The sequence below is a fragment of the Diorhabda carinulata genome, chromosome 7 (genome assembly GCF_026250575.1).
Source record: "Diorhabda carinulata isolate Delta chromosome 7, icDioCari1.1, whole genome shotgun sequence".
NCBI lineage: Eukaryota > Metazoa > Arthropoda > Insecta > Coleoptera > Chrysomelidae > Diorhabda > Diorhabda carinulata.
Window position 1 is genome coordinate 18995324 of NC_079466.1, and position 27092 is coordinate 19022415.

Consider the following 27092-nt stretch of genomic DNA (forward strand, 5'->3'; position numbering starts at 1 on the left):
ATTATACAATTTTAAACAATTATACAGTTATTAACAATGGAAGGAGAAATTTATAATAAGTAAATGCTGATGAATACCCGGCATTAAGTAACGTTTCTCTTGAGTGATACTCATAGATAAACTATTTTTTTCCATAAACCGAAACAGAAAATGCACTTTTATGGTTTGCTATTTTTATGTATTAAAAATTATGCCAAATTCGTCTACAAATATTTCGACCTTTAACTCAACTCTTACGAAGGGTCATTTTGATTGAAAGTATTGACGTCATTAGTAAAATCCGCAATTGTATAAACATGAGCGTCATGTCTAAAGGCTAAATATACTTTGCGTTTTTGAGCTTCAAATAGGACCCTTTAATGCAATTATATACGCAAGATTCAAGTATAAGTTTATCAGGGTTTTATTCTATCTACACAGATAATGTAGAAAGAAACCTTACTAAAATTAGGTTTAAGAATAATGTCACCAGATGTAAACAAATTGAAAATCGCCTCATTATTGGTTTAAATATTTACCAGGTTACTATTGATCTAACAAGGGAATTAATCAGTTGTGATTAAAATATAGTTAATTTTTTTATATCATATTCCTTTATATATTGTTATTATATTGGAATTATGGACATCGAATGTATAATACTGCTTTATATTATAAAATAACTAATGCGTAAATTGTTTGGAGAAATTGCACATACTTTTTTAATTAATTTGTTCCCATTCTCAATTTAAAAGAACATAGTATATAATATTGAAGATAACACATTGACCTTTCATTGTAATGAAGTTGATATTTTATCTGTTAAATTGTTAGTATTACCAGGGCAGCGTTCTAGTGTTCTCAAGCTGCGAAGCTTATAAAAATGATGGAATATTATACATCTGACAGTAGTGATAGTGAAAATAGTGTTAAAGTAATAGATTATGCTTATTTACTATTAGACCCGGAACAGACAGAAGATAAACTCAGCACATATTTTGATGAAAAAAAATCGTTTTCTCTTGTTGAGAGGTTAATTTTGCATCACAATAATCTTGTTACTCTACCAAATTCTATCTTTAAATTTTCAAATACTAAGGTTTTGGATATTAGTAATAATGGTATCACTATATTGCCTGATGTATTTAAATATCTTCCATTAACTAGCCTTATAGCTAAAAATAATTTGCTTACTAACAATTCATTGCCGAAAAATTTTGAAAAATGCTCAACCTTATTAGAACTTAATCTGAGTGGAAACCAACTTAGTCATTTTCCAGAACAGATATTAGACTTTGCTAGTTTAAAATTCTTATATCTTGGAGGCAATGGAATGATGGAAATATCAAGAAACATCGGAAAGTTACAGAGGTGAGTACAAACTATTCATCATACTGTTTATGTTGTCTGTGAACTGAATACTATAAATTTTGAATAATTTCCTGTTATAACAATTTCTATGAAGTTCCTAAATTTTCAAAAAAAAGCAAACTTGTGAAATGAAATTGTATAATCCCATATTAACTTGTAAAATACATCTGTATACTCTGATTTATTTTGGTTTTCCATCATGTGTTGTATGATGATTTGCATTTTAAATGGATTATCCTCAGTTATTTTCATTTATGATTATCTGTGCTACCAATATTTAACATAACTTGTATGTGCGAATATTTTATTTCCCCTTCAATAACAACTGAAAATTACCAATTATAAACAAAAATATTTCACTCATGAAAATAGAAGAAATATCTATGTATATATATATAAATTGGTGCTAGGTAGTATACCGAAAAATGTATCTTTTATATATTTCTTCATTAACATCGATTTAATAAATATCAAGTATTAAGAATGCAATCATAATATGTTCTTAAACCACTAACCTCTGTATATTCGATTACCTAGATTTTTGATTATAAGAATGCCTAATGACAACTAGTCTGGTTTATCGAGGTTGCACCTTGGTATTGGTATATATGTATATATATAATGTGAATGAGTAAACTTTAGTTAGTAGTTTTTCAAGTAATAATAATAGAATATCAATTCCTAATTTTGTAATTGTGATTAATCAATGTGTATATTAACTTGTAGTGTCTGATATTAATTTAATGATCCAATAATACCAACAGACTCTAATAATTGAAACATATTCCATAAATGCACTTAAACAAGAGGAAAATTTAAATAATTATATACAAAAAATATAGGAAGAAATTAGAAAAATCAACTTATACCTATAGGTAATTATATACACTTTTCATTCATTTCTATTTATTCTTAGCAACCTTCCTCATTCCATGCTAGATTTTTCTTCTTCAAAACTTCTCTTATCACGTCGTCCCATGTTTCTTTTGGTCTTCATCTGTTTCTTTTTTGTTGTGCTTTGGCTTGCTAAATTTTTTTTCCTTGTTTTGAATTACTCATTCTCTGTAAATGTCTATACCGGCTCAACTGATTTCTTTCAATGAATTCAGTGAACGGTACTATTTACTTACTACTACTCTTCTCTAATACTATCATTTCTTATTCTATCCTCTCTTGTCACTCCTACTTTTCTCAAATATTTCATCTCTGTAGCTTGTATTTCACTTTTTTGTTGGTGATTTAGAACCTATGATTCGCAGCCATAATATACTATGTTGGCATCTTCAATTATCCTATTCATTTTCGTCTTTAGGTTCCCACCTGCTTCTAGTTCATCTTCTAAATATTGCACTAGATAATATACTTGCTCTATTTCTTTGTCTTCTATATGTGAACTTTGTTTCAAGTAATTAAATTTTGTTGTAATTCTTTTTCAGTTTCTGGTACTAATGCTACATCATCAGCAAATTTACATTCTGACATTTCTACACTTTCTTAAAATATCTATGCCCCACATACATGCTTTTTGTTTTTCCTTTGCACTGTCCATAAATATGACAAACAGCAATGGGCTTAATTCTTCTCCTTGTCTTAATCCTTCCTTTGTTGTGATTGAGTCTGACCTTCTGGTTTTGCTTATGACACAATTACGATTGCTATCATATAATAAAATACACCTTTCTTTCATCTTGTATACTTCGGCCTTTTTTGAACCCACTTTGTGAATCTGCTAGTGTTGATTCTATACTTATCAAATTTATTCCTCTATAGTAGTCTATAGTTGTTGTACCTGCCTATATTTAATTTTTTGCCCATTCTCGTTTACTAATCTCTACGTCCTGTGGCTCGTACCCGAAAAATCGATACGACAGAAGCGCATCAACCACACTCTCGCACTCGCGTTCCCTCGTATAGCATGGCCCTTATAAATAAAGACGGATGAAAATTTCAGTTTAAATTCTTTGAATTTATTACGTATTATTCGTAATGTTTAAGGATCTAATCAATGATAATTCACTTTCTTTTCTCTTTTATTTCCCTAATGTTGCAGTTCATGGCATGATCATATTACATAACGAGTGGACATTGTAATTGATTTCACTAATACATATCTATGAAAATAATTTGTAGTTTATTAAATGTTTAATAAAAATATATACAGATAAGGTTGTTTTGAATCAAAATCTATAATTTCGTTTAAAAAATTACGATTTTTAGTAATATTATACGGTACTAACAATTTTTGTTTCAATTAGAATTTACTATTTTATAGTTCATGTTGATTATGATGAATACATAAGTCTTTCAAAGCTCGGAATATTTATTAAATACTGTACACTTTTGACTTCGATTTGTAACAATCCCATAGATGGCAATCGAATACAAAAATGTAGGAGTGTACTCTTTTTAATATGTATTTCAAACTTGTCATCATATTAACTTTGGTAATTTTTATAATTATATTAATCAATAGATCACCTACAACATAAATATCAAAATAAAAATGTCCTTTTCATACCAAATTATTATAATTTGAAAATAAGTAGCAACATTCAATTATAGATACTCTGAAATTTATAAAATAAAATTCTAAATTTCACTTAAATTGCTTAGGACTTTTTAATCATTGATAATTGTTTTATTTCTATGTATGTGAACAATTTATGAATATTCTTTTTTCCTGTATTTGACTCTGAATTTTTTAATTTCAGCTCCAATCCTTTTAATATCAATTGCATATTATAAAAACTCCTGCCGACTATTTTGTTTGATCTACCATAGGCGTAGATACCTTATTTTAAAACTTTAATAATTAAATAATACCACAGTTTTTACAAACAATACTTTTTGATTTTATTATTGATTGGAAGTAAAATTTTTTGACAAAAGTTTAAAGGGAATATATTTCGACCATAGAACTAAGAGCATAAGTCTTACAATGCCAACCAAAAGTTGGTCTTGGTCTTGCTTTTTCTGCCAAGACCAAGACCAGTTTCGTTAATTATTATGCGTGTCATTAACTACGAGAAATAGATAATTGTTTATCACAATTTATTGGTATTTTCATATTGTTAGTATTCTTTCCAATTGCGGATGTAAATCTTGACAATATTAATTTTGTTTGTTTTACGACTAATACAACAGTCCAGTGACCAGTATTTTTCATATATTATGTAACTAGCTTTACGAAGCACGAACTGCCAATGTTTCATAAAGAATCGTATATATTAGCTACGTTCGAGGATCTAAATCGGAATTAGTTGATAGCATACGGACTTTCAAAATTGTCGTTTGAGGTTGTGTGTTCGCAGGTCGCATCGATTCTGTGAAATTGATTTGGAATCGATACCTAATTAGACCCGCGAACAAAGCTAATAGTCACTTTGTGAATCTGATTTGCGTCCTGAGATTATATTGCGCTTGGGCTGGCACACAGATGGCGATAATAGTGTTGAATTCATATGATTCTAAGTTAGCCCTAACCTTCAAAAGACACGTGTAAAAATTTTATAGCTTTCGTACTATTAATTTGTGAGTTATGGCTTTTTGAGTAAAGATCTTTCGTTAGTTTGGAAAAATGGATAAAAAGAATTTCATATGTTGAGAAAGCATTGCTAATATTGAAGTCAAGGATTGGCTTCATAAACATTATTTGGACTTTTCCCCAGGGAAATCAACCGTTTGTTAATTTTAAACAAGGCGACATAAGCCCCGAGGACGTTACATGCAGTGGACGCCGACGAAAACATAACAAGAGTCCACAAAATAATTTCGGATAACCGTAAAGCTCGTTAAGATAGCTGAGACCTAAAGATATCAACAACGATTGATAATCTTAAGCAGTGTTTGAAGCTGTTCAATCTTAATAAACCCGAGTTTTTGCATCGCTATGTAACAATTAGTCAAACGTGGCACTATCATTCCACATCGGAGTCCAATTTACAATTATCCGAGTGGATTACACATGATGAACCGACTCCAAAGCGTAGAAAACCGGAGCAATGTCAACGATGTCAAAATTGATCAAGCGGGCTTCCGCACCACTATATTCTCCAGATCTGGCCCCCCAGCGACATTTAACAGTCTTCAGATCTCCAGAGAATGCTCTTTAAACAAAAATAACGCGCTGATTTAAAGGTTATCGCCGAAACAAAAACTGAAGCTAAAAACAAATGGTTCTATAAAAATGGCATCGAAAAATTGTATGACTGCTATAATCATATCGAATGCATAGATTATAAAAATGATTATTTATTATAAAAGGAAAAAAATTACTAGATTTTAGCTTGAATTTGCTGCGTGTCGGTAAACAATTTTTTTCTGATGGTCAAAATGATGATTTATTGTTGAAAAATTATATTATTACAATATTCAAGTCAGAAAATTATCGATGTGAAATTTGAAATTTGTAGGCTAGTTGTACTCATAGCGACAATTTCAACTGTCCATAGAGGAAAGTTCCAAGGGCTCAGGCTTGGCCCAACTATGTAGAACTCTTGGCCAAGCTTGTAAGCCAGGCTCAATGCGGGCCATCTTTGAACTCGAAGATATGCATCAGACATGGTTACTTTTAGTAGTAATAAGAGAAGATAAGAAACACACACACTGAATAAACTAGAGATCGGATTGATCAGACCCATAATAAAAAAACGTATGGCTGCCGACGGGTGTTAGGCAAAAATACTCGAACCACGCCGTATGTGACCGAACAGCCGAAGCTTGGGTCCCCAGTGAATTGCCAAGGTTGGGTTAACCAGGATTGACCCAACCTTGGTCCAAACCTAGGTTGTCAACGAACTTGGATAATCATTGGTATGGCCGAAGTTGAGTTGGCTGGCCCCTTTGTGAACGCTAAGCTGTTGCGTTTCTTATAAAAAACGTTTATGAAGATGAGGAAAATGAATTGAAGTTGCAAAAATTATTCTCTATAATTTCGTTTTGAATTGTAATATTCAAATTGTCAGCATATTTACTTCTGTAACACTGACAGGTGTTAAAAATACACCTGTCATAAAGTAATAGTTGACAAAAAAAAACAAGAAAGAATTCATAGCAAACGCTCAACATGTTTCCGATACTAACGCTACCCATAGGTAGCAGTAGCACTAAGCGCTAAGTTCGCTAAATACGACCCATAGCTCAAATATATTGTAAAAGTTTTATTTGGAGATAGTTTTGCAGAATCTAGACACGTTTCTGTTGACTTTGCGACAGATAGTATGATGTCCATATTCATGTACTTGGTAATATTGTTAATACACTTGAGGTAAGACAAACATCTCAAATTAAATCTCAAAATAAAACAATTTATTCAAAACATTATTCAACTTGTAACGAATGTGACACGTGTTTCTGTAGTTTACCCGAGATTTTTTTAACATTAATGGATCGACGAACATAGTAGTTGATTGGTTATGTTTTTACCGAGAATTATCTCGCCACTCCTGATGGGAACCATATAAGTTATACAATATGTCCCTTATTTTATGCTACATTAACGTATCGCCTATTTTCTGTTTTATACTAATGTGACTGTGAAGAATCATAAATCTACCTATTTAACTTTTACTTACTTTTGCATTCGTTAAGATTTTTTGTAAACTGACCGTCCTCAACGTCTTACTTAAGCGGTTCCATATGTCCTTTAGAAACTTGAACTTCCATTAACTTATCAAATTACTTACCCTTATTTTTATATTGAAGTGACGTGACCACCATAAATATAAGCATAGTATAGCTTTTGTATACAATAGGATTATTATTTAAGAGAGAATAAACACGCATAGAGTGTTCTTCATAGTCTTGAAACCCAACGAGAACAGTAATCAGATTATTAAAACCACTTTATTTATTTATATTTTATCGTAATAAATAGTTTTGTCAAAGTTGTGAATTAAGTTATTCGATTCGAGCATTTATAAGCAGTTTCAAATTCCGATAAACATTTCCATTTAAACTAAGTTTGTTGCATATGATGCACTAGCTGCAGATTCAAAGGGATGCTCTCTTTAAAAGTTAATGAACGCAACATCTTGTGCGTTATCCGAAATTCTCATTCCACCAGAACCAACCTTTCGACTCAAGGCCCCGTCTTCTTCCTATCGCTTCTTTAGTCTAGCTATGATACTCACATTAAGACCTAGATGAGTTGGCAGTCTTCTGATAGACCAGCCAGCTTCCAATTTGGCAATAATTGCAGCTTATTGAATTTCAGTTCAGTGAAGAGGCGTTAAGTATACTTTTTCTTCAACTGAACTCAAATAATTACTGAATTATGACAATGACAGTGATATTAGGTAGGAACTCTGATTTATGCAGGTAAAGTATATGGTTTTTCAGTGAACAGAAGTGCACATTCTTCATGATGAGAAAATTCGTGACAGAGGCGTCAATAGTTGAAGGTTTTTTGCTTATAAGGGATATTTGATTTATTATACACAATTAATGACACCTCGATACTCAATTATTTCCATTTTTAGAAAATCTTCCAACGACTTATTTATACGATTGTCAAATTTAAACTAAGTGTCCAAAATAGCTGAAACTTTAGTGAGAATCCTCAACACATGCGCAAATATTTTTCTCAGCTTAAATTAATTTTGATGGAATGACATTTTCAGGTTGAGATCGGAACCTTTTCATATAACTATCGTATATATCAGAGTTTTTGTGTCAAAAAATATTTTCTTTAGGTCTACATGTCAAAGATGGTCTTTGTAGTAGATATTAAAATGGTATAAAATCAAAAAAATATATATTCAATCATTCAAATACTATGGTTTTATAGTATCTGCAAATAACAGTTGTATAAATTTTGAAAATAGTTTAGTGATCAAAGGTTATCAAAAAATCTGCTTTTTGTAACAGTTTCACGTTTTCAATCTCTGAACTCTCATTTATTATATTAATGATAATTCTGAAATCAAAAATTATAGAATTATTGAAATAATGACTAGTGAAATATATTTCAACGTTATTAATCAGACAAGTAGTGTTTTAAATTTTTCTAGATACAGTAGGAAAAAGTCAGGGTCTCACTATTTTCTATTCCAAAATGTTATTGTTTTTGTTTCTTGCAAACATTAACATAGAACAAATAAAATACAGTAATTATCAAAATTTGTTGCTAATAGGGTGGACAAATTTTGGAAAATGGGTTCAAATTATAAATACCAAAAAAATCGATTGAAAAATTCATTTTTGCTATCTTTAAATTGTATAGGTTCTCTTTGTAAAAATTACTGAATGTTAACCGTTAAGCATAAACCGCCTCTTCCTTCAGATAGTAGTGTAGAATTATTTAGTCAGTCAAATACACTATTTTTTATGTCACAGCATTACTTTCACGTGATTCACTCACTCCCGAATTTTGTGCATCAAGTCCCGATACACTCTGTATGTTTTGACGGTAGATTTGATAAATACAAGTAGTTGTATTAATTCGATCTAATGTTTTGTTTCAATCTTTTATCAGAGTGGCCATACGCTTTTCAGAGACTGCGAATAATGCTGAAACATCACCAACTTTCCTAAGAATTCAATGTCTACTATTTTGAAACCGGAGAAGTCGTTATTTAGGGTGTTGTTGTTTATTCCCACTTCACAAAACCGAATAACTTCTTTCTTATATTTCAGTTTACAAATGGTCTCTTTTGGTGGAAATAAATTGACGGAAGTACCTGCAACTTTAGGACTTCTACAACATTTACAAGCACTGGTTTTATGTGAAAATAATATTGAGTGCTTACCTGCCAATATAGCAAATTTGCATAAATTGAAGTCACTACTTCTTCACAAAAATAAATTGAGGACGCTGCCTCCTGAAATAGTTGCATTACGAAATTTAACCGAGGTATGTATTACTCTATTTATTATATACAGAGTGGGGCATTGGTACTAGGAAGTACTCATAAGAGATATAAACCATATAAATACAAGCAAATTTATATTTTCTCATAGATTTGAGCAGTCTATTATTGACCTGTACCACAAAATATAATCCAATATAGTTTATGTATTTCATCTCTGTTCATTCAATCTAATAGCTACGAAATTTCTAGAAATTTTAACACATATGTGTGTTAGGAATATAACTTAAAAATTGTAGAGGTATCTGGCAACTCAGATGCGATTGAAATAGAGCTTGAAAGTTTTTGGAAAATTTCTCGCGTCGAAATATAAAATTCCAATAATTCAATTGTCAATCATATTTTATGTTCAATTCTGTTATGTATCACGTAAGTTGCCCTTACAAAACAAGTGTAGCCCGATCATTAGATATCAATACATAATAACATAATAATTAGAAGTTATTCGATAGCGACTTCTAGCAAACATTACACTTTCCATTTCTATTGTTTTGCAACTCCAAAACTAAAAAGTACGTAAGTACCTAGGTACAGGCTTTTTGTGATGCCTATTTAATTACAAGAACCCAAATAACAGCACTGGCTACAGTTTTCTTCGGTTCGATTTCGGGTTTCCAAGAGAGAAGATGTTAGACCACTCTGAAGAGGTCCAATAAAATCAAAACTGGTCGGCAAATTATACCTCATTAAACACATGAATTTCCCATATATTTGTCGTTATGTATTTTTCTGAAACTTTTATGTCCATTTTATTTTTATATGTATCTATAGGTTTCGTGAGTTTTTCATTACATTTTTATTGAATTGTCGATAATATTTTCTCTTTGCTTCCTGATTTTCCGGTATATATACTTCCGTTAACTTCAATGACTCACGGTTCATACATGGTATTGAACTTTGAGCCGTCATAACAAACATAAATTGCTGATCTACAATTCAACAAATATATCATCGAACTGATTATATTGCTGAATAAAATATTTTTAGTTATTAATTTAGTGGTGTTGCTGTTCTAATAAATTATCTTTTTAAAAAGTGAATTTTGTGACAGTAACTGTTAATTTACTAAGAACCTTACAGTCTAAATAAGGTCTATTACATGAAATCAAAATTAAATACTCTAAAAATCGTAAATTATTGCTGGAAACAAATAAAAACCTCATCGGTGACAAAAAATCTTTTCATACAACTCAAAATTAGAAAAAGAAGGCGGCAATTTTTCTAAGTTCGAGTACAGAAGGTACTCGGAGGGATCTAGATAGGGTGAATATGGCGGCTAATTTTTCTGTAACAATAGCAGACGAATGGAAAGATGGAACAATCTCTCTTTTCTTCAACAACTGCGATGGTTTTTTATCAAGGCATCCACCTTGCAAATAGCTTTTTCATATTGTAATGTTTTTCTTATTTATTTACACTCTTTCTTAATTTCTTTAAACACTTTTCTCTACATTTAACTAATTTATAATAATTAACTTATCACTAGCACCAAGAGATAATGTATTTAAATTGTTCGGTTACTTTTCTATTTCTGTTCACTGTTCACTAGACTGCGCTAAACGAACTCGTTTATATATCCAAACGAAATTCTCAAAAGTTCTAGAAAATAGAGAATCGAAACATATAAATCAATTAATTCAAAAAAACAATGTAAACAAATCGCCTGTTATGATAAAAAACGAACTTCAAACGAATTCCACTACAACCGGAGAGGATCGGCTCCAGGACCCGTATCGTAACAATGTGTAATCTTTCATGCAAAATATTGCAACTCGTTCGATGAAAATAACGGTTCCCAATGTTAAGCATTATCTGTGTTCATGTGACCACTTACAAATCATTCTATGTAACGGATTAAATGAATATTTTCTTCGGTTTCTTAATTGTAACGAAAATAGCTTTTTATTGACATTCATGACAACAGAAATATGACGAAAAATAATAAGATAATTTCTGTAGCGAAAGTATTGTCACTTTCTGAGAAGTCACTCTGTTCTTGAGAGGAAGAAAAAATTCTCGTTCAACATACATCTAACAATTGATCTATTCTTCAAAACTTGACACCGGAAGTCGAAGATCTAGATAAATGAGAAGAATTTCGAGATGAATTACTACTAGTGAGTATTTTGGTAAATACTCGTATCTAAAGAATGGCTGTTAGAATCTCTACATATAGAGAGAGAATGAATATGGACAGAAAGAAAACAAGTTTCTTCGTTTGGACAGGTCAAACGGTTAAAAAATTGTTTCAAGTACCTGTCGTCCGAGAAGCAATCAAACAGCTTGTCAAATGATGGTAGTCAATGCTTAAAAGGTATATGTGTAATCAAATTTTCCTTTCTATCTTCGCCTCAAAAAAAAGGCACTTTTCACACTTTTGATTTGTTTTACAAACGTTGAAATTTGTTAGTTTTATAACCTATTTTTTTCTTGATTATTTTATTTATAACCTATCTTTTGATTGCCAGTATAATTTTTGTTGCTTTTAATATAATATGTATTATGTTGATACACTATATTTTTCTATCAATTTTTTTCATATTCTTAAGCGTTAATTTATCATGATTGCCCCAACTCGTAGATATTAACGCAATTGATATATTTTATAAATATTATATCAGTTTTCTTCTTATAACCAATCTTTTGGTTGCCAGTATTATTATTAGTGCCTTTATGAATTGTACATTCGATAATATACTTTTGTGTTTACTATTTGTACATATGATAAAATACTATTTTTTTTTATAAATTTGTTCAATATACGTATGGATTAATTCATTATAATTTTCTCATCTCTTAATTATTATTATTAATGCAGATGTTTTTATGTTTCAGTTGAGTTTGCGTGATAATCCTTTGGTAGTCAGATTTGTTAGTGACTTGAGTTATAATCCTGTTAGCTTATTGGAATTATCAGCCAGAGTCATCAAATTATATAAAATTCCCTACGAACGAGGTGAAATACCAGCTACATTGTTTAGTTACATGAACTCAGCTCATCATTGCGTCAATCCACATTGTAAAGGTAATTAATTTTCTGTAAAAACGTTCTGCACAAACGTTCATTTTTAAAAAATTCATTTTTCATAAAAGCTCACAAACACGATCCCATAAAATCCATAACTGAAAGATTATCTGAAATTTTGGTATCAAAAATCTCCTTTTATGCAAATGTTTTGCTTGTCGGTATGGTACTGAATTTGGTTAGTAAAGCCGATGTGGATAGATGGAAAAATTTTTTGGATCAAAAACGACTTGTTGCGGTGCGTTTCCATGATTAGAGAGAAAGCTGTTGGTTAGGTCTCTTTCTTTTCATATCGTTTCGCAAATGCATTGCAATGTTCCAGTACCCTTTGGTAAACTTAGGAATTTACAATTGTTCCTCCTCATTGAACTATGCCCTTATAATCGGCAGAAAATCATAATCATGACCATTATGTTTGAAAAATTAAGAGTATTTTAGTAAGAGTTTTGTCTCAAGGTCATAGCCATAAACCATCTGCAATGACAATTGTGCATGCACCTCCCATTTTGATGTAAATTGAAATACGATTTTTTTTATTGAACATCTGTGAAAAGTATCGGATTAAATGTGGTTCTTTCTAGTTTCATTTCTAAATAGGGAATTGTCTGTTATTCACACACCTGTTAGGAGACACAGATTCGTCCACTTTCAGGCCGTAGAAGACCCCATCGTTCCTATTCCTTACTTAATCCAATTTGGTTGAAATGCGTGGATCAAGTTTAACAACGGCTCTAGTAGTAGACTGACAAGTCGAAATGGGTTTAATCTTGTCTTAACAAATGTGGATATGAGATGAAAGTTAAAATAATACAGAGTAACTAAAGCTGCTGTAAAAATTAAATCATATATTTCTTATCAGATTCCTTATAATATTAACTTTTCTTCTTTATTAATAAATGATTACCAGAAACATTGGAGTACAAGAACTTATAAAAATGTCAAGGAATTCATCAAGGCAATATTTATTTGAATAATTTTGATAGAAAGGATAAGATTAAAGCAAAACTATTGTTTGAAAAATATCACTTATTTTTCACAACATCCTACGTGTTAATCCTTATCATCGGTGTTAAGAAGTTAGTTGGTCAGTGAGAGTAAGATACTAAAATTATTAAAAATCTCATTTCAAACTACAATTTGTATTTTGCTCTAAAATATGGCATCCTACACTGCCTTCCGCTTCGACACATTATCCTAACCTCACTTTGCTTGTTCTCTCAACAATTTAAATTACGAATATTTACGGAGAGATCTTAGCTCTTATTTTACAAAAATACATTGGGGTTCACTTCCTGAACCAGCACTTTTCAGGCATGATATGGATAAAGTAAATTACGTCTAATAGTTCGTTCGGTGTACACATGATCTTGATATGCCACTCTGTCTAAAAAAAGTTCTACTGTTTCTTCTCGTACTCATTTGAATAAGTCATTCTCGATTAACTCTAAAAAACTTTGCTGTTTCTCGAACCCGTCTTTGAACATTAGAAAACGTTTCTCTCTTACATTCAAAAGAATGTAACACCAATAACATTGTTCGCTGAATAAGAATTTTCCACTTATTTAAAAAAATTATAACAATTTAAATACTAGGAGAGCTGAATAGAAAATTGTCAAATTTGATGATTAGATTTATAACCAACTCTTGAATTTTTTGTAATTTTTTAAAAAACATATCTTTGGTTATTCGACTTTACCTTAATGTGACAAATTTTATGAAAAATCACAGGAGTAAAGAAGTTTTAGAATTATCCATGGTATAATAATGAAAATTTTTAAATCAACCAATATATAAAAAACAAGAAATTTTAATGTTATGTCGCCCCTAATTAACCCCCATTATTTGCCTTTAACAGTTAAGTTGATATTTCTGGAACTATTGATGTAAACAGTGTGTTCAGAATGCCCTTGACAGTGTCATATAGTGTACAAAATTTAGTAAGTTTAATTAAGAGTTGCGAAGAAATTAATTTTTTTCCGAATGCAATTTAGTTTAAAGGTAAATTGCTCCCAATCGTCATATTTTGGGATCCTCTATACGCCTCTGCCCTGTGTCGGTGCCTATGCAATTTAGTTTTGTTATTTTTTTAATATATATTTTATTTTCAGGTGTTTATTTCGATAATCGGGTGGAACATATAAAATTTGTAGATTTTTGTGGAAAGTACAGGATACCATTACTTCAGTATCTATGTTCCTCAAAATGTGCTAGTTCAGCGAGCGTTAGGGAATGGAAGGACGAAAGTATCGATAGACCATCAAGATCGTATATGATGAAAAAAGTTTTACTTGGATAAAACCAGAATTCTGCCAAAAATATATTTAACTAGTAGATGTAAATATATAATGAATATATTACACTTTGAAAGTGTTAACCAAACAATTTGTGATAAAATGTTTAAATTAAATTTTTTATTTGTGTAAAGTTTTTTTCTTATAAAAAACAATTAGAATATATATTTACATTAAGTTAATTTGTTTGCGAGGATTAGATAATCTAACATCTATAATGTCTTGATGAGGTTTACATCCAGTGATATAACCTCTTATACCTCATACTAGGTCCATTGGATAGTCTAGGTAGATTTAGCACAAACTACTTGTGGTATTTCTGTATTATTTAGTTTAACTGAAGGACATGTACTCTTACGTAGCGTGAATGTTATATGTGTTGATTTGCTCTCATTTACTTTAATCCTCCATTTTTGTAGCCACTCTTAGAATTCGTTTAGATGGACCTGAAAATTCTTTGATGCTGTTTGTGACTTTTAATTAGTAGAGAGCATGACGGTGTCATCAGCTGTTACTGTATATCTGATATATACAGGATGTAAAGTACCGGGTCTAGTGACACCCCTGTTGCTATAGGAAGAGGTTCGAAATTTTCCTCGTTAACTTTTATTTGGCTCTATTTTTGTATAACAGTGTAACACAATGTCAAAAGCTTATCCGCTATCGAGGAAAAAAGCAGGTTCTTTGTTTTCCAGGGCTTTGTTTATTTTATGTGTGAACCGGTGGACTTGTTGCACTGTCAAATATTTGTGCCTGGATCCCAATTGACGGCAGAGGATCTATTCCTCTGGAGGTAAGTCTTCAGTTATTTTAAAAAGTTTGAACATTGTATTGTATCTATCCACGACAATACGAGCTCTCACACATCAGTTCAAACAAAAATGTTTTTGAACCCAATGATTTCTTATTATTTCCGCAGAACAAAACTTATTTGGGACATCAATATTTTTCTATACTTGAAAAAGCGGTTGATGCGTTAAAATCATATGTATTGTAGGTACCTCATTTGGAATGGAGAAAAAGGTCTGACAATTGGTTCAAACGTTAGCAAAAGCGTATTGATCTTAATGGAAAATATTTTGAAAAGCAATAAATCGATATCTAATTATAAATATTTGTTTTTGTTTGTCTATCTCAAAACTTAAGTAGCAACACTCGTATTGTGCTGTATTTTAGAAAAACAATTTTCATTATTATAACAAAAACTTCCTATTGAAAAATTGTTTTTTTATTGAAAACCAATTTAACGCAAATGTTACCACAGAAATTTATTTAAAAACTAAAACACGTGAGAAATAAACAATTTATTCTTAATATTAAATATCACAATAGTATGAAAATGTATTTCATTATGTCACAGGTTAAATTCTGAGTAGGAGTAGGAACTGGTTATTTTCAAGGATTGCATCCTCTAGCAGAATTCATTGGAATTTTGGTATACAAGTACTTCTTTCAGAAAAGAATCGGGAAGAATGGTTGGGTAGGACAGGAACTAGGCTTTAAAAAAAAGATATCAAATGAGAATAAATTATTTAATGAAAATATTATTACCATTTTGCCCTTTTCCCCCAATCCTTCGGCGTCCAATGAAGGCATTTTGGATCTATCCTAATTTTCCTACTTTCCATAGCTTTTTGTTGACTTTGTATAGTTTCTTTGCCTAAAGTAATTATATACTGCCCTTTATAGTAATTTATTAGATTCAAATTCTGTAATGTTGATATAACATCTTCTTTCTTTATACTGGTAAGCTCACATATTTCACTGAAAATAATCACCATATACTAAGAAGCCATAGTTTTCAAGTACTCAAATAAATTAAACTATCAAATCTAAGGAAACTGCTCTTAAAATTAGTAAAATTGTTATATCAGAAAGAATAAGCTACAGACAGACAATAAAACAGATCTAATAGAGCGCATTAAAGTTGTTCAAGATAATTCACACCTTCTATATTAAAAATATTAGCTTCCATTCTGTTTGAAAATAAAATTAATTCTGCACCTATACCTAGAAAATATTTTGTACAAGACTACATCTCATTGATATCTCATTGATCTGCTTCCAAAATGCGTAGACTCCTCCCAAAGGAGTTTTTTTCTAGGGTTTTTGTGCACTTCCCAAGGTGTTAGTACTACTCTTTCAAGGTACTCAAGCCTTTTAGTGAAATGGGTGAGAAATCTATCCTATGCCTGCAGTATTGCCTATCACACAAAAACTCGCTTTTATTAAGAAGAATACTCTTTAAGCTATGATTGGTAAATTGCAAGTTATTTTTACAACTCTCATCTGAAGGTTGCTAACTGTAGAAAATTTAGAGTATTAACAACATAATACCATGTATTTTAGTTGTTAATATTAGTTCTTAAAAGGCATGGGTTCAATAGAGAAAAGGATGTCTCTTATATCAGTAAAAGTTGTTATTGTAAGAAAAATTTATAATTAAAACTATATTCAACCAGTTTTGCTCAATTAGGAATTTTCATTAGTTCTGATTCGACATAAATACTTCATTATGTAAACTGAATTCAAAATTATACAAAAACAATTATATAATGGAAATGGCTATTTTATATGAACGCTATATGAAACAAAATATTTTATAGTTATATTGAAAATTTGCTTATTTATTTTTATGGCTTGCAAACCTCGACCGTAACAAAAACGGATGAGACGTTATTATCGACCTTCAAAAGAAAGATACTGAGAAAAATTTATGTGGCTGTTCAAGAAAATAACATCTGGAGCCGTAGATATAACTTTGAGCTCTACAACACAAAGAAACATACATAATATTAAAAGATTGATAGGCTCAGATGGGCAGGATATATAACATGCATCGACAACAGCGCGCCCACAAAAAAGAATTTTTAGGCTATACCAATGGGTTTCGGAATGCAAATAGGTTTTTACAGAAAAGGACATTTATTCTTATCTACCAGAAGCTGTTTCTATTTGTATTTAATTGTACTAATTTAAAATACACAAACATAATGCAAACTTTAACAAGCAACTGTATTTAATACTAAACAAAAACTATATGACATAAGAAAGGTCTTTTTAAATCAACACCAACTGCTAAAGTGACTTGTCATTTATGTATCTTAATAATTTTAAATTCACACTGTATTGGATACAGGAATAAAAATATCTGTAGAGCAACACTAAACAGCAAAAATCATGACAAATATGTGTACTTGAAATAAAAAATATTATTAAATAATGAGCATTTAACAAAATAATAGGAGAACGAATTTTAATTTCATAATATTCTAATATGCTTACTTTATTGTAATTTGGGGTTTTTCATTTTCTCCAACTGGTTTCATAGAAAGTAAAATTTCTAAGATGGTTTGCGCCCAATAACTTCGATATGACAATAGGCCTAAATCGGAGAGAGGTTTCTCAGGTGATCCTGTCTTGCCCTCGAATTTAGATAATTCATAACCTAAAATAAGTAAAGCGTTTATCAAAATAATCTAATATTTAATTAAAGAAAAAAGTTGTTTTAAACAAATACTTATTTCATGATGGATGAACATGGCAATTTTATGCCTCTAACTTTGACAAATTATTTGAACTAAAATATAATAATCTATTGGTAATAAACTCACATTTCACTTACATGTAGAGTGTTAGTAGTTCACATAAACATTTTGTTTTTGATCACTTCCAGCATCGAGATCGCTGAATCAATTTTTAAAGAAAAAGCATTTTTCAAATTATCCCAATTTTTTTGTTTTCAAAAATTTTGAACAATTAAACTTATTGAAGGTTTGAAAAGAAACATGCAATGTATAGAATTTAATTCATAACATACCTTTATATATTAATTTTACATATACTGTAGGCAAAAAGTTTAAGACCACCTTAATTAAAGTAGGAAAATTGAATAAAACTCCAATAAAATATTAATTGTTTAAATACACTGTCAAATCATCCAATAATACTTTTTGCTAATCAATATACTTGAAAAGCGATAAGAAATATTAATAGTCCATACTAAAAAAGACTATAGTTAGATAAACTGAATTTTCATAAAAAATCTTCATTTACAGTCTATGACTTTTTTCTCAAGTTCCAGCACACAGGCAATAAAGTTTTGATAGTGTTTTGTGATACATTGCTTTAACGTTTTTATCAAACTCCTCACACAAAAGTTCAAAGGGATTGAGTTCCGAACTCTGAAGAGGCCACAACATGTTTATCAACACCCCAAATATCCTCTGTATAATTTGGAACTATGCTTGTAATCATTGTCCTGTTTAGTTAGGATTTCTGAAATTATTGGTGATATTCATACTCCACATACCACCATTACACCAACACTCACAATTATACTGTCTGACTCGCGTTTTGATAATCAAGTTATCGTCTTCAGAGACTGAAGATGAAGATTTGATTTGTACTGTTCCTTTTTCATTTTAGTTTTAAACTGAATACCTGAAACTTGAATTCATCGAACCAAAAAACTTTTTTATAATCTTTAGTCCAATCTCGCTGGGAAGGACCATGCAGCTTCGCAACTCTCTGTTGCCGTATTACTGTAGTCAATAATAAAAGCTTAACTCGGGCTTTGTTTTTTTCAACTCAGATTTCTAGTGCTGTTAAGCATCTATTTCGTTTGCTGGTAACAACAATAGAATTATCTTCACTTGATGTGGTAGCTCTCGCTCTTCCCGAGCGTAGAGGATCTTGTAAACTGCATGTCTTCCAGTATCGAGGTATTGTGCCATGAACACAAAGCTTCAAAACTTCAATATAAAGCAATCTCACGTGCCTTCATTATGTACAACAACGATGGCAGAATGCACTTCACTACTTGTTTTTTCCATTTTAAAACGTCTTCACTGCAGGTTTCATAAGTTTAGTCTAATTGAGATTGTTTGTGAACAAACCCATGGAATCTCAGGTATAATAAGTTAGAAGTACATGTACATAGAAGCTAAATAATCCTTATTATTGACCGATGGAAACTAAAGCAAAACAATTAGTTATTAGCCCATTATGAAAATATTATTTGTGCTCTACCACAGCGATTGTTGGTGTTCGAAAACAACTATGTTTATTGTCCAATAACTTGCAGATGTATTTCCTCTTTTTATTTATCTTATGAAGTTTCCTTATAATTGATAATTATGTTGTTTTAATGTGCTTTTGAACTTTTGGTTAGCAGTGTATAATGTTCCTAGCTTATATAATTCAATGGCAAGGCCTGATAATCTCGAGGTTATTGAATCAATTCCCAAAGGAAAAACAGAAATTTCAAATTCACTTCAATTTTAAATTATTGTTTTGCCTTTGGTGATGGTTTCAATAGCCTCGAAAACAGAGGGCCTTACTATTGCATATTAATAAAAAAATTATATCCTCCTGTATAAATAATGAAAGGTCTCTTCAGAAAACTTCTTTCATCTATAAAATTTTCTTAAGCTCGGTTTTTATCAACTTTTATCAACTCTGTAGCTTAAGTATGACACAAATTTTTGCACCACTTGTGATATACATTGGTGAACAATTAAGGTATACATTTAAATTTAGGGAAAATTACAAGTAAATTTGAAATTTTGGGTATCCTATTGGAATTTGGTCCAATAGAATTTTTATATAAAAAATAATAATGAAAATTCACAACATTGGGCGATTCTCTTCAAGACTTTGATAATTTTAATGTTTGAAAAACTGTTCAATTATAATCATGTGAAAAAAAATATTTATATAAAATACTATTACACAATCTATAAGTGAAATGTATAAACTGTAAATATAGTAGTTTAATTATTGTTTTGTGGATTTTTCATTTGATTAAATTTCAAGACTATAAAATAATGTAAAGTTGGTTGATCAATGAATGTGAAATTTCCATAAGGCAAATAATGAGAGTGAGTTATGTGAAGTTTTATAGAATAGAACTTACTAAATTCTATGAGTAGTTTTCCATATCCTTTTCTCTGATATGGTGGCATAGTTAAAATACATGCCACGTTGTAATCTTCTGTTGATTCCTTTTCTTTTGAAAAATATCCCACTATGTGAAAGCCTCGATTATCGAAGACAGTCATAACATAAAATAAAAAGGGATCCGTATCATAATATAACGTTTTGTGGTCTAAAAATAATTTTGCTAATAAACATAGATTCTGGGCGTATACTTTATTTTTTCTTCCATCTATTTCGAAAAAAGATATATTGTCTTTTCTGTATATTTCGTTGCCAGGAGGATGTCGAAGATTGCATTTGGCTAAGTGACGTTCCAGGCATTTTCTACTTTTCCTATATTTTAAGCAAAATTCACATATATAAATACAGTCAAGGTTTACCATTTCCTGAAATTAAAAAAATAAACATAACTCTTTGGTATTTTCACCTATGAATTCATATAAAACACAAAAAGATATGTTGCTTCCATCATAGTTTTCACAAATTTTGGGAAATAAAAAGTGGATAGATCATAAAATGATATGATAGATAAAATTCTAACAGAATCACGATGGAGTAAGAATATGGAGAAATTTGAGGCAAGAAGTTATAAGCTTTCGAAGATATTTCGTAATAAAGTATTGCAAAATATTTTATGCTACCAAGCATTATCCTTTTAAAAACTTTAACCAATCTCTTCAATCTACTCCTATATAAAATGTTACAACAGTCCAACTGTTTGATACTGTCCAGAATTATTTATACTTTAAAGTAATGATAACCAGGTGTTCTTCTTTTGTATATATTTTTCAGAACTCTATTTTGCTCGAGTGGGGTAGGAAATCAGTGGAGAGATTAATTGTATTATAATTTATTGTAAACATTTCCTAGAAACTTAGTCAAGTAGATTGTGATTAAATTGGTTGAAAATTTTATATTGATATTCCTGTTTCACAAAATATTTTCAAATACTGTAGATTGAATAGCATCGTGAATACTTACAATAAAAATTTCTTAAACCTAGAAAACAGCGATTTTGAAAGCCAAAATTTGTAAAGATTTACTAGAAGCGTTGATAGAATATTATCTTTATGAAAAAATAATCATCCATGAATCAACAACACTCTGAACAGAGAATGTGAGGAAATCTTCGACCGTTGGAAAACTACTACAAAAACTAGCTACTCCCCAATGTAGCAATTCAAAATAATAATAAAAATAAGATACAATTATCTGCACCAGGTTAATACTCTGGTAAAACAGATTTGCAAACTTAATGACCAGTACAAAAGATAAGATGCTTTAATAAAGAAAATGTGGAGCCCTATTGATCCACCCTGCCAGAGCCTGTACGTTTTCAAATAATTCCAACATGAATACAGAACAAAAACTTGAATCATTGTAAATTTTCAATTCAAATTGAAAAAGCTTTAGGGTTTAAATAAAAATGTATTTGATACTAAAATAACGAAAACAGAATATTACCGGTCCCGGAATAAAATGAAAATATCGATAATTTAATTAAAAAACCACATATTATAAATGGCAAAAATTTTCCTACTTACCCGATTTACATTCTTCGGATTATCGTCTGATCCCGAGAATAAAAAATTCTGGAAAAAAAGTTGAGTCAAATGAAGAGGTGATTAGAGTGGTTTCAAAACGTTTAAGAAACCAATGTCCGAGAATAAATCGCGTAGGAAAACTTTATTTCAAGAATTTGAGTTGAAGGGGATCGAGTAACAAATAAATCAATTCTAAAACCCTAAACTTATCAAGTATTGTAAAAAAAATTGTTTCAATAAGGTTTGTTTACTTACTTGTGGGTAGGGAGCAAAATACCAAGGCTTTATTCTGTGTTTTCCTAGTTCTATCAATTCTATGTTTTTCATTCTAGTGACTATATCATCATGATGAGATACCATACTGCCCGACTGCCTCGGTCCAGCCACCATATTTGGGGGAGGTTCTTGGGAATCTTCACTTTCTAATGATGGGCCTTTTCTTTTTCGGTTGATACGTTTTTGCAAAGCAGCTGCTAATACAGCATTGCCATTAAGTAATTCTACATTATTTACAGGAGAACAAGGCCTAGATACTACTCCTCCTCCTAGATATATAGAAAAAATTTCATATGTTAATTGTATGAAATAAATTAAATAAACTATGAGCCCTGTCTCAGTGAAGGTGACCCAACTTCCCAAAACATTATATTTGTGAATTTATTACAAAGAAAATTGAAATTTTATTTGTATTGTTTCTTTAAATGTTTATCAGTAAATAACAAAACCACGAGGTTAATTTTGAAGAGTTTTTATGTTGAAATTATAAAACGGTTATTGTTTAACTAAATAGATATAGGGGACAACTTAAGTTAATAAGAATGTATGAATGTATAATGGTTTTGATAAACTGAAAGTAGGCTTTGTAAAATAAATAATACTTGCTAAGAAACCAATTTTGACATTTTAATTCGATTTGAATGCATTGATGTTACTGTAAACTAACTAACTAAAATTGTTAAAACATGTATCCAATGATAAATTGTTGGATGCTTTTGAAAGCATTGAAATTCTAAATGTAAGAACAGTTTAAATAGGGACAAAGGGCCTATTCCTTACATTCTACTCTCCAGTTTAGTAGTTAAGGAATAAATGTGAGGATTCGTTTCAAGGAGGTTTTCCCGCTGGAATTATTTTTCGCGAAAGAAGGTTCATTGGTGAGAAAGTTTATAGGTTTCAGTTTACTTGCAATAGAACTGTAATTGAAATTATTTGATCTATTTGAAAATAACTGTTAAGTTATTTAAACATGTATAAGTTTTTTTTTAAAGTTCTTAATTTGATTTCAATAAAACGCACACAGTTCATTCATAACAAAGTTTTTTCTTAATATTTCATTTACCATTGAAATTGTTAAATTTAAGAACAGTTTATATAGGGATAGAGGGCCTATTTCTTACAGCCCACTCTATAGTTTAGCAGTTAAGGTATAAATGTGAAGATTCCCGTCAATTCCACTGGAATTGTTTTTCGCGGGAGAAGGTACATTGGTGGAAAAATTTAAGTAAGTCATTAGGTTTTAGTTTACTTTCAGTCTCTGAAGACCAAACTTGGGTATCGAAACGCGCCTCAGACTGTGTAATTGTGAGTGCTTTTGAATGAATATCACTAAAGGTTCCAAAAATCCCAATTTAGATTTTTTTATTCTTTGTCGGAGCTATCTGAAATAACGTTTCCTGATATATTTTTTCAGTAGAATGATCACAATGTTCATATGTCTAATTTTCGTGAATAGTGGTATAAAAGATCGCTATAAACATAATTCAAGTAGGTACTTTTGTTAAATTCATATGACTTTCACAATCGTTATTCTGGAGAAAATCTACCACTTTATGAATATCATATCCTACAAGAAAAAATGTAGGATATGTTTAAAAAATTCCCTTTTTGAATTTACCCAATGTTTGGAAAAACGTGGTCTTTGTTTAGGTGAATGTTTTTATAATTATCAGTTTTTGAACTTGTGTGGCAGTGCAAATTTATTTTCTGATATTTTAGTATAACTGAAAATTTTATTTATAATCAGCTTGATAAAATATATAAAACTTAATAATTTACTCTACCCCCAAGCATCAAGTTAAATTTTGATCAAAGCTGTCATCTATCTAAAATTCGATAATAAATTGGCTCCAAGTGGTCCTTACACAGTTGAAATTCCATTAACATATCAAATTATGTACTTTATTTTATATGGATGAGACTCTGACGACCATACATATAATTATTTATAGCCTTTTGTACAATAGGATTTTAGTATTTAAAAGCAGTCTATAAACAGATAGTTAATAGTCTGGAATTCGTCGAGAATGGTCGTCGGATTATTGAAACCAAGTTTAATTAATTATTGTTTAATAAATAGTTTATTCCAAAGTAGTTTTAATGTTTTAATACAAAGAATATGGTCAACCATCATTGTTTAGCCCGAAGATACATTAAACTCACTCATATTCATCATAATTCATAATTTTAATTGCAAATTATATATTCCTTCTGCCAATGTTGAGAATTTTATAAGAAAAAAACTAAATATATCTCGAGACATTTTCTACTCACCTCCAATTTGTACTTTCTTAGGGGTGGATACACCCGTATTGCTTCCACCTGCATCTTTTCTTGGAAAATGTACTTTTCGTGTATCAAGTGATTCTTCTGTAACCCATTCATCTAATCGTTTATTAACTAAAAAAATATATAGGAATAATTCACAACTATTTTAAATATGGAAGTTGTTATATTTGCACAGATACACATTTCTAAAATATTTTTCTTAGTTAGTTCTTAGATAGAATTTTTTGGACGACAGTACGACTTATGTCAGTATGTTTTAATATATCCCGTGTCGAGATATGAGGATCTTATATAACTTTTAACACTATGGTCATCTCATTGTCCTGTGACATTGAATTCTTCAACTGTTCGCTTTTTTGTAAGCTACACTACCTTTGTGTGAGTAAACAATTCTTATCTTATCACTGGCACTCTGTACAATTATTGTATCAGAAAATTCATGATCTTAATTTCTTCCTCATTCTTTGTGATACGTCTAGATAATAACTAATCACTCTGAATTAAACTGTGAAAATGTCGAATTCACAGGTTACTTGATAAAAACTATGGATATTTTCATTTAATTTGTTGGTAAGATGATGTTTTCTTAATTTAGTTTTGTAGATATTTATAATTACTGGTTTGATTTTGTCACAAAAACTAGAAGTATTTTAAACATCACATTCATTGTTTACTTGCTAAAAGGTGAATATTTTTATATCATAAACTAAAAATGCATTGGCTCATTTGGTGTTAAATCATCTATTATCTTGAATAAGAGATTGCTTAACAAATCCATATCACCATACAAATTTTCAGGTAGAATGTAATTTGCCTAACCTAACCTAAAGTTGCTGCCCAAACATTAACTTTAAATGAGTGTTGATAATGTGATACCTTTTTGACATGGATTCTCATCACACCAATTTGTGCATAATGGGAGTTAAAGATACCTTTTCACATAAAAGAGCCTCGTCCGTAAAAAAATACATTTTAAAAAATTATTTTCTTCTGTTTGACAAAAATAATGTTAATAACTATCAGTGTACTCAAAATTTGAGTACATTTTAATTAACAACATCTAATTTAACAAATAATGAGGTTTCCTACTGAGCAAACCCCAAATGATTTTCAATTTTCTATCTATCTTAGAGAAGAAATCACTTTTTATTGAAACATCCTGTATCGGATATTTTATAGGTGAAGCTGATATAGATTCACCCCTCAGCAGCTTGTACATACTGATTGGTATGTGCAAGGTATAACATGGTACAAAAGCACTACTACAATATAGTTGGTAATCCTATATTTAAGAACAGAATTTGTTTTCTTGTTTTTCAACAAATTAAAATTTTCACTTATATCTTAATTAACTATTTCCTTTTCAAAAGAGCAATTTAGCAAACAAACTAATTATCTGGAAATTCCATAAGTGTTTTCTTGAAATGTATAAATGAATTTGTTATTTATCATAGAAAGCAGAAATACAATGGGCACGCTGTAGATTCCGCCTATATTGATATTATTTCTAAGTACTGTTAATCTGAATACTTACAATCAACATAGTGTACATAATATCCTCTAGGACCAGGAGAATCTCTTATACTGATAATTTCTGCTAATGCTGTAATCAAAATATAATTTTTATTATGTTAATATTAAATTGATCCAGTTCTTACGCCAATCATTAGTTCCTGTCATATGTACCGGAAGCCTGCATCCTTCCACCAGTGAGGACTATAAAAATATACATGTTTAATAAACAAGCAAGTGTATGTTGAATTATAAACTACTTTTTACAAATTGAAAGTCACTTTTGGAAAACAGGATAATAGAATTTAAATATTCATATTATTAATTTGTTTTTCCAATTAAAATAATATTTGAGTACTAACTCAGAAAGATATGAATTAGTCACCAAATTAAAATCAAATACTTATATTATTTTCTGCACTTACCACGGAATCACAAATAGTACTATCATCTATATCATCCATTTCGAGTTTCATGTGTGAAACTGTAAAATCCTATTTTTAAGAAAAAATAATAAGAAATGTATAAAATGAATAGATAACCGTGTTTGTAGCGTTTGAAAGCTGAATGCCTTCAATTATGTCAAGTGTCAAAGTTATGTAAAATATATGACATGTGACATTTTACTAAATGACAGTCTTGCCACCTAGAAGTAGGATTTATTATAATTTTTCTACAACTTTTTTTTCTGTGGTGTTCCATGCATCCGATTTCCGATAGTGTGATTTTGAAAAATAAATTTTGGCTGAAAATATTTTGTTTATCACAAGTAATCATATTTCGTTTGAGTGAATTATGATACGCTCTTATTATGCTAATAAGCGGGGAACAAAGCTATATATAGATAGATTCATATACTGGCATAAAATTATTATCAAATAAGCTAAACTGTTGTCCTTAACTGTAATAAAGATAATGGTTATCAATATAACTTTCAAATGATTATTTCAAACAAAACTAGTGAATACGTCAAAGTAAAAAAATCACCCCTCTTCTA

The 27092-nt window shown here is 30.2% G+C and overlaps 2 protein-coding genes across 4 annotated transcripts; one reads left to right on the forward strand and one right to left on the reverse strand.

Moving 5' to 3' along the window:
- The first annotated feature begins 292 nt into the window (after positions 1–292).
- LOC130896357 (leucine-rich repeat-containing protein 58) lies at positions 293–14667 on the forward strand. The gene is made up of 4 exons (XM_057804382.1): positions 293–1350; positions 8986–9202; positions 12054–12243; positions 14352–14667. Exons 1-4 carry the CDS (start codon positions 863–865, stop codon positions 14537–14539), a joined length of 1083 nt encoding a protein of 360 aa, XP_057660365.1. The 5' UTR covers positions 293–862; the 3' UTR covers positions 14540–14667.
- Positions 14668–15823: 1156 nt separating this feature from the next.
- LOC130896353 (histone acetyltransferase Tip60) lies at positions 15824–26723 on the reverse strand. Of its 3 annotated transcripts, XM_057804371.1 has the most exons (10): positions 26521–26694; positions 26242–26299; positions 26118–26186; positions 24569–24694; positions 22274–22563; positions 22019–22066; positions 20452–20860; positions 17820–17982; positions 16086–16298; positions 15824–16031 (listed from the first exon to the last, which is right to left on the reverse strand). In XM_057804371.1, exons 1-10 carry the CDS (start codon positions 26569–26571, stop codon positions 15956–15958), a joined length of 1503 nt encoding a protein of 500 aa, XP_057660354.1. In that variant the 5' UTR covers positions 26572–26694; the 3' UTR covers positions 15824–15955. The 3 variants fall into 3 exon arrangements, with proteins under 3 accessions (XP_057660354.1, XP_057660356.1, XP_057660355.1); XM_057804373.1 differs by having other exon boundaries at positions 15824–16298; positions 26521–26723; XM_057804372.1 differs by lacking the exon at positions 22019–22066 and having other exon boundaries at positions 26521–26667.
- Positions 26724–27092: the final 369 nt, after the last annotated feature.